The 11,910-nt window shown below is 48.3% G+C and overlaps 1 protein-coding gene across 1 annotated transcript in view; it reads left to right on the forward strand.

Moving 5' to 3' along the window:
• The window catches only part of kcnh8 (potassium voltage-gated channel, subfamily H (eag-related), member 8), a 125,096-nt gene extending 116,245 nt beyond the window's left edge, over positions 1-8,851 (forward strand). The window contains exons 13-16 of the mRNA XM_082970270.1: positions 1,800-2,101; positions 2,290-2,318; positions 2,908-2,987; positions 8,345-8,851. Of these exons, the coding sequence (XP_082826396.1) occupies positions 1,800-2,101; positions 2,290-2,318; positions 2,908-2,987; positions 8,345-8,851 (918 nt within the window). The remainder of the gene's footprint in view (positions 1-1,799; positions 2,102-2,289; positions 2,319-2,907; positions 2,988-8,344) is intronic.
• Positions 8,852-11,910: the final 3,059 nt, after the last annotated feature.

An 11,910-nucleotide genomic window follows, 5' to 3' on the forward strand; every position in this document is an offset into this window, starting at 1 on the left:
CCATGAGCATTCAGTGGATGGTTTCAGAAACCACAAAGGCAGATTTTATCGAAATAAGAACGAGAACGTTGGTCACCTATCAATAGACTATTTGTTCCATGTTCCAGACTATTTTCTGCTTCTAAAATTCAGCATTTTACTCACAGCATCTCATATCGCAGGTAATAAGCAATCTAAATACATTAACATTTTAGTCATTTAGCAGACGCTCCTATCCAGAGCAATTTATTAGTGCATTAATTTAAGATAGTTAGGTGAGACCACAATCGTATCATGCACATTTTCCCTCAACAAAGTATTTTTCAGAAAGGTCAGTGCTTTCTTATTGTTTTGGGGAGTGAGGGCCGTCGGGGTCACCTTGAGAGTTATTTAAGATACTCTTCAAAGAGGGTTTCAGACTTTTTCGAAAGATCTCGCTCATTAGGGGTTGAAAGGTCATCAAAATAATTGAGGTCAGGGGTCACTCTGTTCATTACAGCCAAGGTCAAAGTGCGACCTGTACCTGTGCTGCCTTCATTATTCCCCAGGTCATAGTTAACTAATGTGCTTCACTGGGCTTAGTGTGCCAGTTGCTCCCAGAGCCTACAAGTCATTCATGGATTTTAACACTGAATAGAGACCTCTTTCTCCATCTCTCCCTCCCTCCTCACTCTCTCTCAATTCAGTTTCAATTTAAGGGGCTTTATTGGGATGGGAAACATATGTTAACGTTGCCAAAGCAAGTGAAATATGAACAGTAAACACTACATTCACAAAAGTTCCAGAAGATTACAGACATTTCAAATGTCATAGTCTGTCTATATACAGTGTTGTAATGATGTGCAAATAGTTCAAGTACAAAAGAGAAAACAAATCAACATAAATATGGGTTGTATTTACAATGGTGTTTGTTCTTCACTGGTTGCCCTTTTCTTGTGGCAACAGGTCACAAATCTTGCTGCTGTGATGGCACACTGTGGTATTTCACCCAGTAGATATGTGAGTTTATAAAAATTTGATTTGTTTTTTGAATTCTTTGTGTATCTGTGTAATCTGAGGGAAATATATGTCTCTAATATGGTCATACATTTGGCAGGAGGTTAGGAAGTACAGCTCAGTTTCCACCTCATTTTGGAGGGCAGTGTGCACATAGCACTTCTCTTGAGAGCCAGGTCTGCCTACGGCGGCCTTTCTCAATAGCAAGGCTATGCTCACTGAGTCTGTACATAGTCAAAGCTTTCCTTAAGTTTGGGTCAGTCACAGTGGTCAGGTATTCTGCCACTGTGTACTCTCTGTTTAGGGCCAAATAGCATTCTAGTTTGCTCTGTTTATTTGTTACTTCTTTCCAATGTGTCAAGTAATTATCTTTTAGTTTTCTCATGATTTAGTTGGGTCTGATTGTGTTGCTGTCCTGGGGCTCTGTGGGGTCTGTTTGTGAAATTTGGGATGCAGCCCTGGTCTCATTGGGGCTGTCTGTTCCAGACAGTCCTTTAGTTACAGCAATCCTCTGTTCTCTCAATTCCATAGCATCCAGATTCATCAGTAGAACAAGATGTCCCCAAAATGTATTTGATTGTGTGACTCCAAGCACAAGTGATGTTGCTTGTCTGTCTGTAAAATAACATGAATGCCAGTGAATGTTGTTTGAATCTCCAATGAGTGTTCTCTGTCTTATATGCTCTTTCGTTCTCTCTCTCTCTCTCTCTCTCTCTCTCTCTCTCTCTCTCTCTCTCTCTCTCTCTCTCTCTCTCTCTCTCTCTCTCTCTCTCTCTCTCTCTCTCTCTCTCTCTCTCTCTCTCTCTCTCTCTCTCTCTCTCTAGTCAGAGGGGAGAGGCAACGGACGAGTGATCCAGTGCTATCCATCCATCATCGAGAACCAGGTGAAGGAGGAAGAGGATGAGGAAGATGAGCTGGTGTCTGTGTCTCCGGAATCGGAGCGGAACATCGTTCTGTACCCCAGAGTGGTGTCATCTGGGAAGTCTCCACTAGGTAGAGCCGAGATGGAGAGAGAGTTGCACAGTGGCAGAGAAGTAACACAGCAGAACACTAGGAAACTGAGGAAGAAGATCCAGATCCACCAGACAGCTCTCACCACACTAGACCCCTCCAACCTCAGCCCTAGGTAACAGCTAATACTATCCTGCATTTTATTGACTCATCAATCACTTTTTGACATCAGTTGATCTGTCTATCAGTCCACCTGTCTAATCTGTCACTTTCTCTCCCTTTCCTCCCCCTCTCTCTTGCTCTCCCTCCCTCACTCCCTTCTTCCCTCTGGCACTCTCTCTCTCTCTCTCTCTCTCTTTCCAGGGTTGTGGACGGTACAGAAGACAGTGAAGGTACAGAGACGTCCCCACTGTTCTCCTTCTCTCCTAGTCGAGCCTGTCCAGTCAGTGGTTCAGGGAGCGCACCAGCCACATCTACAGGTCTCCACAACCATAACCACAACCACAATCACATCTACAGGTCTCCACAACCATAACCACAACCACAATCACATCTACAGGTCTCCACAACCATAACCACAACCACAATCACATCTACAGGTCTCCACAATCATAACCACAACCACAATCACATCTACAGGTCTCCACAACCATAACCACAACCACAATCACATCTACAGGTCTCCACAACCATAACCACAACCACAATCACATCTACAGGTCTCCACAACCATAACCACAACCACAATCACATCTACAGGTCTCCACAACCATAACCACAATCACATCTACAGGTCTCCACAATCATAACCACAACCACAATCACATCTACAGGTCTCCACAACCATAACCACAATCACATCTACAGGTCTCCACAACCACAATCACAGCTACAATCACGAGTTGTAATTAACAGTAACAGCTTCACCAGTTCACTGTTTTTTGTGTGAATATTTGTGACTTTTTCTAAATGGTGTTGCAGATATTTTCCAGATCAGCACAGCAGAGTCAGTAGCTAAAGCTGAGGAGACCTGGGGACAACTACGACACCTAGACCAGGAGGTACAGTACGCTGAGTGTGTGAGTGTGTGTGTGTGTGTGTGTGTGTGTGTGTGTGTGTGTGTGTGTGTGTGTGTGTGTGTGTGTGTGTGTGTGTGTGTGTGTGTGTGTGTGTGTGTGTGTGTGTGTGTGTGTGTGTGTGTGCGTGCGTGCTTGCAAGCGTGCGTGCGTGCGTGCATGTGTGCGTATATGCGTGTGTGTGAGGTGTTTGGCTAAAAGCAGCAGCATTTGTCAGGTGAGCTTCTGGCACTCAGGCACACAGCAGCCATATGGCCTTCTCAGGTGGTAGATGGATGGAGGGAGAGAGAGAATGAGGGAGGGAGAGAACGAGGGAGGGAGGGAGAGAACGAGGGAGGGTGAGAGGTAGAACCGGAGGACAGGAAGAGAGTGCTCTTCAAACTCTTCTAGAGGACACAGATTGGAGCAGAACTGGGACTCGCCAAATGGTGTCACGGCGAACGTTCTAGAACGTGTTGAACCTTTAGTGGTATCAGGAACCGACATGCTATGGTTCCCCTCTATGGAGGACCGCTTACATTGTAACACTTGAGAAAGGACTGAACTGAAGTCAGCTAACCAGGAACAGGTGCTGTTCCACAGGCTGTAGAATTAGCAGGCTGTAGCAACACTAAATAGAATGGGCTTTAGAGGGTTTCATAATTGTGTAATGTTCCATAATAGAACAAAATGTACACAGAGTCTCTGTGGTAGCTTATCCCATGGTTTTGATTGGCAGGTGGCTAAATTGGCATTAGACTTTTGGCAGGTGAAGCAGAGTGTGGGTCTCGCCCAGTGGTACATCGCTCCATCACCCTGGCCTGTGCTGATAGGGAGAGGAGAGGAGGGAGGGCGAGAGGCAGAGAGAAAGGGAGAGAAAAAGGGGTAATAGAGAAGGATGAATGGATAAAAGAGGATGAGGAGTGGGCAGAACCTTTTTTGCTCTCCCTCTCTCTGTCTCACCACCACCCTCCCATCTCTCTCTCTCACTCTCTCTCTGTATCGGTCTCTCTCCCCCTCTTTCCCCCCTCTCTCTCTCTCTCTCTCTCTGTCTCACCACCACCCTCCCATCTCTCTCTCTCACTCTCTCTCTGTATTGGTCTCTCTCCCCCCTCTTCCCCCCCCCCCCCCCCTCTCTCTCTCTCTGTCTCACCACCACCCTCCCATCTCTCTCTCTCTCACTCTCTCTCTGTATCAGTCTCTCTCCCCCTCTTTCCCCCCCCCTCTCTCTCTCTCTCTCTTACCACCACCCTCCCATCTCTCTGTCTTGCTCTCTCTCCCTCCCTTCCTTCCTCTCTCTCTCTCTCATTCTCTCTCTCTCTGGGAGGACAGTGTTTGACAGGTTGTCTCTCAGTGTGGTTCCCGGTGGTAACTGTAATCCTTACCTGAGCCAGCCCACAAAGGTCGCCACGGGACATGGAAGAGGGGCGGGGATTAACCCATAACCCTCGTCTCACATTAAATCAACGCATGTTGATCCAAACATGTTACATCACTTAGAGCCCAACACTGAAGATGAGTTGTAGGGAGGAGATAACAGTGATATTACCAGCTATTACCTTATTCCTTGTTTAGTTGATGCTTTTTTTCATCCAGTTCCTGTGCCACGTTTGAACATGTGTAAATGTAATTTTTTTTCATTGTTTGCTAGATAACTGTGCCTAAGCGTTCTATTCTCTGGCCTATAACCTTCATTCTAGAGAAGAATAAAACCAGGCCATTTTAATATGGACATTTGGGTGATAACCTTTTGTGACCGGTGTCATAATTATCCACTTCGCCCAGATGTAGATTTCTGGTGTCTGGATGCAGAGCATTAGTTTCAGGTCTAAACATCATAAGATACTAGAAGAAAAAAACCTGTTGTCAATTTTCATGAAGTGAAATGGAAATTGTCAGTTGGTACTGTACTCTGGCTTACATGGTAAAATCTGACTGATAAAACATTCAGCGTTTAAACAATGATACAAAATGATACCATTTGAAATACAACAATGGCCCGTCACAACACCAGATAACCCTTACTGAGGATAGAGCGGAGGAGTGAAAGGGTACATTGATTCATCAACCTGATGAATGTTGAATGATCAACTCATATTCAAATGCAATATTGTATATCATGTTGATCTCTATCTCAACCCTTACAAGCTCCTTACTGAATCTGCCATGTTACAACTGCCCTCGATTATCTCCAAATCCAACTGTGGTAATATTAGCTACAGTACCTGCCCTTTGACCTGTGAAATCTCACCTCTGACTTTCAAACGACCCTTAAGACTTGAGCTCCAGAGGGATGTGGATGACGCATTAGTTTTGATGAACGAGGCCAAAATGTGTCCCCTGGTTCCTGAGACCATAATCAACACCTACCCAGGAGATCTGGAACAATGACAGCTTCCCGGAAACGTCCAAACAACCCGCAATGAAAGGCAGAACTACAGGAACAATGACTGATAATCACTGACATACAGCACATAGACCTGAATGTACACGCCCACACACACACTGTTTGACTCGTCCCTCCAGTAATGTAAAATGGAACAGAAATATCCTAGCAGCAGCAGCTGACTCCTGAGGATTTCTTTGTGTTGTTCTAATGGGAACCTAACTACGGCAGCTGTTAACTCACGTTAGTAGCCTTTTGAGTGTTGATTGTAACCCACTGAGAGTTTTTTTTTTTTTTTTTTTTTTTTTGGTCATTTAGCAGACGCTCTTATCCAGAGCGACTTACAGTAGTGAATGCATACATTTCATACATTGTTATTTTTTTCCTGTGCTGGCCCCCGTGGGAATCGAACCCACAACCCTGGCGTTGCAAACACCATGCTCTACCAACTGAGCTACAGGGAAGGCTAGAGTTGTGGTGATGTTAGTAGTACTGACAATAAAGACAGAGAACTTGCTAAATTTACCATGGCACATTGCAGAGTCTGAGTATCTGACACAAGGTCAGATGTTCTATCAGCCCCCTTATGGTTAAGGTACTGTAAGGTTTGAAGGTAAGGTAGTCTGACCCCAGATTTGTGTTTAAAGGTAACGCTCTCTCTCTCTCTCTCTCTCTCTCTCTCTCTCTCTCTCGCTCTCTCTACCTCTCTCTCTACCTCTCTCTCTACCTCTCTCTCTCTACCTCTCTCTACCTTTCGCTCTCTCTGAGGTGACAGGGCTGAAATTGTGTTGACAATGTAGCGGATTGGACTGTCCTGCTTCACTCAGCTCTTTAAAAAAAAAAATTTACACAGAAAACTTATATCACAGAGAGAGAGATGGGGAGAGAGAGACGGAGAGAGTGAGAGAGGGAGAGAGAGAGATGGGGAGAGAGAGTCAGAGAGAGAGAGAGAGAGAGAGAGAGACAGAGGGGGAAAGAGACAGATAGCGAGAGAGCGAGACAGAGAGAGTGAGTTGACATGACTATATGGCTAAGAGTTGACATGATTATGGCTGTGTTGACATGACTATATGGCTAAGTGTTGACATGACTATATGGCTAAGTGTTGACATGACTATCTGGCTAAGTGTTGACATGACTATATGGCTAAGTGTTGACATGACTATATGGCTAAGTGTTGACATGGCTATATGGCTAAGTGTTGACATGACTATATGGCTAAGAGTTGACATGACTATATGGCTGTGTTGACATGACTATATGGCTGTGTTGACATGACTATACGGCTAAGTGTTGACATGACTATACGGCTAAGTGTTGACATGACTATACGGCTAAGTGTTGACATGACTATATGGCTAAGTGTTGACATGACTATATGGCTAAGTGTTGACATGACTATATGGCTAAGAGTTGACATGACTATATGGCTAAGTGTTGCCATGACTATACGGCTAAGAGTAGACATGACTATACGGCTAACTGTTGACATGACTATATGGCTAAGTGTTGACATGACTATATGGCTAAGTGTTGACATGACTATATGGCTAACTGTTGACATGACTATATGGCTAAGTGTTGACATGACTATATGGCTAAGTGTTGACATGACTATATGGCTAAGTGTTGACATGACTATATGGCTAAGTGTTGACATGACTATATGGCTAACTGTTGACATGACTATAGGGCTAAGAGTTGACATGACAATATGGCTAAGAGTTGACATGACTATACGGCTAAGTGTTGACATGACTATACGGCTAAGTGTTGACATGACTATATGGCTAAGTCTTGACATGACTATATGGCTAAGAGTTGACATGACTATATGGCTAAGTGTTGCCATGACTATACGGCTAAGAGTAGACATGACTATATGGCTAACTGTTGATATGACTATATGGCTAACTGTTGACATGACTATATGGCTAAGTGTTGACATGACTATATGGCTAACTGTTGACATGACTATATGGCTAAGTGTTGACATGACTATATGGCTAACTGTTGACATGACTATATGGCTAAGTGTTGACATGACTATATGGCTAACTGTTGACATGACTATATGGCTAAGAGTTGACATGACTATATGGCTAACTGTTGACATGACAATATGGCTAAGAGTTGACATGACTATATGGCTAAGAGTTGACATGACTATATGGCTAAGTGTTGACATGACTATATGGCTAAGTGTTGACTTGACCATATGGCTAAGTTAGTTTGTGCCGTCTAGTGCCAGTATGTCACGGTCATCAGTCAGTTCTCGATGTTTGCATCGGTTTAGCCTGTGTAGATGTATTTACATTCAGTATCTGGTCCTGACGTGTCAAGTTTCATATTGGCAAAGTTCCAACACTTCTTGACTTGTCTCTTATTTTATCTGTGCGTAGCATGATCCCCTGTTGAATTGTGTCTAACATGTGGTGACTGCATGCATGTTGATCTGTGTCTAGTTTCGTTAGTGGGGTGTCTAGCAGGATGAATACCTATGTATGCTTTAAGTGTTGAGCCAGCTGGCCTGCTGGCATGGTGCCCTTGCTGTGCCCTCTCTCTGTAGGACCACTACTGGCTGAATAGGACTAATCACCTCCAAGCCATCATTTTAATGACCAATTAGAGCAGCATCATCATGCTAGGCCAGAATAGCAACCCAAAATTGCTGGCTGGAAATGACCAAATTAATATTGATGACCCGGAATGGTTGAATGGCAGTTTCACTGAGGGTGGCAGATTAGGGCTTCATCCAGATTTTCCACCCTTCTCCCAAAGTGTGCACTTTAACACTCCCTGTCATGGTTTAAGCATTGGCTGGAAGGAGTTTCCACCCTTGTTAAATCCATTAGAAGGAATGTGCTCAGTGGTAGAGCTAAAATGTCTGACCTAAAATGCATCATTTGATTTTACTGAGCCCAAATGAATATGGATGACTGAGAGATGTACTGTATGCTCTTGTGTTTGTTCCCAGGTGAGTTCTCTGGGGAAGGAGGTGACAGAGCTGGGCCAAGTAATGAGGAGTATGGCTCAACTGATGGAGTCCTTCTTCTCCGGACCCCAACCCCTCTATCCTGCACACTGCGTACCTGGACACCATGCGTACCTGTCCCGCCCTGCGCCCCCACCCCACACCACCCCCCCACAGTCCTACCCCTCTCAGACTGAACCCCTCTGGGCAGACACCCCCCTCACGACCCTCTCTTCCTGCATCTCTCCACCCTTTGGCCTGGCCCAGCAGCATCCTGGGATGTTCCATGTGGATCCTGCCCTCACCGCCATTTCACACAGTCCCCAAGATCTCCACCTGGCCCCCTCCCGCCTCTCACCTCCCTACCCCTCCTCCTTCTCCCTCACGGACACCTCCACAGAGCCCTTGTTGCCCTCTTCTCCTGGGACACCCCACTATGAACGGGGAGGGGGGCGCTGGGTCCTCCAGGTCGCGGGCACACAGTTTGGAGACCCAACAGCCACCGTGTGACAGGAGAGGAGGAGGAGGGGGTGTTGCGGTCACCCCTCAGAGCTCCGGAAGCCTGCCCCGCCCTGGAGGGAGCTACCAGCACATGGATTTATAGCAGGCTGAACTGGACTAAAGAGATTCTGTATTGTCTAAAGAGATACGGGACTAAAGAGATTCTGTATTGACTAAAGAGATATTGGACTAAAGAGATACTGTATTGGACTAAAGAGATACTGTATTGACTAAAAAGATACTGGACTAAAGAGATGCTGAACTAAAGAGATACTGGACTAAAGAGATACTGGACTAAAATAGTGTATGGGACTAACAACCAGGTCCCTATATCAGGGGAGTATACACTCTTACATGAACACATTCAGATCTCTGATGATAATGATAACCTTTCATTTTCTATCTCTGTTTCCAAGGCACGTTTTTCTTTTCAAATAGCATGACAAAAGCAGAGGGGCAGTAGGTAGCCTATAGGTAGCTTTACCTTGTATAGACGTTAGCAGATGTTCCAGTAGTGTTCTAGAGGGGTATAGAAGCATGAAGGTCACTGTGACTTTGTGTGTTATTCTCTGGAGAAGGCCCTGGGGTCTGGAGGAGTGGAGAGGAGGAACAGCAGGACTGCACAATGACAGAGGACAAGGAGGAGGGGACTGGGTCGCATCAGCAATGGAGGGAATAGTGGAGATGCCTGGGTGGATAGGGAGGGAGGGAGGGAGGGAGGGAGGGAGGGAGGGAGGGAGGGAGGGAGGGAGGGAGAAGAGGAGTTGGATGGGGGTCTTGCTTGCTCTTTCACTCCTTGCTGGCGGGGTTCCAGGTTGGTTGGATTGGAGGAGAGATGAGAGAGAGTGGTGGAGGTGGGGGATGAGGAAGAGAGAGTGGTGGAGGTGGGGGGATAAGGAAGAGAGAGTGGTGGAGGTGGGGGGATGAGGAAGAGAGAGTGGTGGAGGTGGAGGGATGAGGAAGAGAGAGTGGTGGAGGTGGGGGGATGCAGAAGAGAGAGTGGTGGAGGTGGGGGGTGAGATTGGTGGAGGTAGGGTATGAGGAAGAGAGAGTGGTGGAGGTGGGGGGATGAGGAAGAGAGAGTGGTGGAGGTAGGGGGATGAGGAAGAGAGAGTGGTGGAGGTGGGGGAATGAGGAAGAGAGAGTGGTGGAGGTGGGGGGATGAGGAAGAGAGAGTGGTGGAGGTGGGGGGATGAGGAAGAGAGAGTGGTGGAGGTGGGGGGGGGTGAGAGTGGTGGAGGTAGGGTATGAGGAAGAGAGAGTGGTGGAGGTGGGGGGATGAGGAAGAGAGAGTGGTGGAGGTAGGGTATGAGGAAGAGAGAGTGGTGGAGGTGGGGGGATGAGGAAGAGAGAGTGGTGGAGGTAGGGTAGGAGGAAGAGAGAGTGGTGGAGGTGGGGGGATGAGGAAGAGAGAGTGGTGGAGGTGGGGGGTTGAGGAAGAGAGCGTGGTGGAGGTGGGGGGGTGAGAGTGGTGGAGGTAGGGTATGAGGAAGAGAGAGTGGTGGAGGTGGGGGGATGAGGAAGAGAGAGTGGTGGAGGTAGGGTAGGAGGAAGAGAGAGTGGTGGAGGTGGGGGGATGAGGAAGAGAGAGTGGTGGAGGTGGGGGGATGAGGAAGAGAGATTGGTGGAGGTGGGGGGATGAGGAAGAGAGAGTGGTGGAGGTGGGGGGTGAGAGTGGTGGTAGGGTATGAGGAAGAGAGAGTGGTGGAGGTGGGGGGATGAGGAAGAGAGAGTGGTGGAGGTAGGGTATGAGGAAGAGAGAGTGGTGGAGGTGGGGGGATGAGGAAGAGAGAGTGGTGGAGGTGGGGGGATGAGGAAGAGAGAGTGGTGGAGGTGGGGGGATGAGTAAGAGAGAGTGGTGGAGGTAGGGGATGAGGAAGAGAGAGTGGTGGAGGTGGGGGGGATGAGGAAGAGAGAGTGGTGGAGGTAGGGGGATGAGGAAGAGAGAGTGGTGGAGGTAGGGGATGAGGAAGAGAGAGTTCCAGGTTCTAGTTTTCCCTCCCTGCTCTTGTAGCCAAGGTCTGGGCCTGTGGATGGGGGCCAGTGCCTGGTGTTTAGGGGCTGATTGGTAGGGGCTGGTTGGTGGGTTGGTAGGGCCTGGTTGGTAGGGGCTGGTTGGTGGGGGCTGGTTGGTGGCTTGGAATGGGCTGGTTGGTGGGTTGGTAGGGGCCGGTTGGTAGAGGCTGGTTGGTGGCTTGGTAGGGCCTGGGTGGTGGGGGCTGGTTGGTAGGTTGATAGGGCCTGGGTGGTAGGGGCTGGTTGGTGGCTTGGTAGGGCCTGGGTGGTAGGGGCTGGTTGGTGGGTTGATAGGGGCTGGTTGGTAGGGGCTGGTTGGTGGGTTGGTAGGGGCTGGTTCGTAGGGGCTGGTTGGTGGGTTGGTAGGGGCTGGTTTGTAGGGCCTGGTTGGTAGGGGCTGGTTGGTGGGTTGATAGGGCCTGGTTGGTAGGGGCTGGTTGGTGGGTTGATAGGGGCTGGTTGGTAGGGTCTGGTTGGTAGGGGCTGGTTGGTAGGGCCTGGTTGGGGGGTTGATAGGGGCTGGTTCGTAGGGGCTGGTTGGTGGGTTGGTAGGGGCTGGTTTGTAGGGCCTGGTTGGTAGGGGCTGGTTGGTGGGTTGATAGGGCCTGGTTGGTAGGGGCTGGTTGGTAGGGCCTGGTTGGTAGGGGTTGGTTGGTAGGGGCTGGTTGGTGGGTTGATAGGGCCTGGTTGGTAGGGGCTGGTTGGTAGGGGTTGGTTGGTAGAGGCTGGTTGGTGGGTTGATAGGGCCTGGTTGGTAGGGGCTGGTTGGTAGGGGCTGGTTGGTAGGGGTTGGTTGGTGGGTTGATAGGGGTTGGTTGGTAGGGGCTGGTTGGTGGGTTGATAGGGGCTGGTTTGTGGGTTGATAGGGGCTGGTTGGGGGGTTGGTAGGGGCTGGTTGGTAGGGGCTGGTTGGTGGGTTGATAGGGGCTGGTTGGTGGGTTGGTAGGGGCTGGTTGGTAGGGGCTGGTTGGTAGGGGCTGGTTGGTGGGTTGATAGGGGCTGGTTGGTGGGTTGGTAGGGGCTGGTTGGTAGGGGTTGGTTGGTGGCTTGAT

The sequence above is a fragment of the Salmo salar genome, chromosome 27, assembly GCF_965601325.2.
Source record: "Salmo salar chromosome 27, fSalSal1, whole genome shotgun sequence".
NCBI classification, from domain to species: Eukaryota; Metazoa; Chordata; class Actinopteri; order Salmoniformes; family Salmonidae; genus Salmo; species Salmo salar.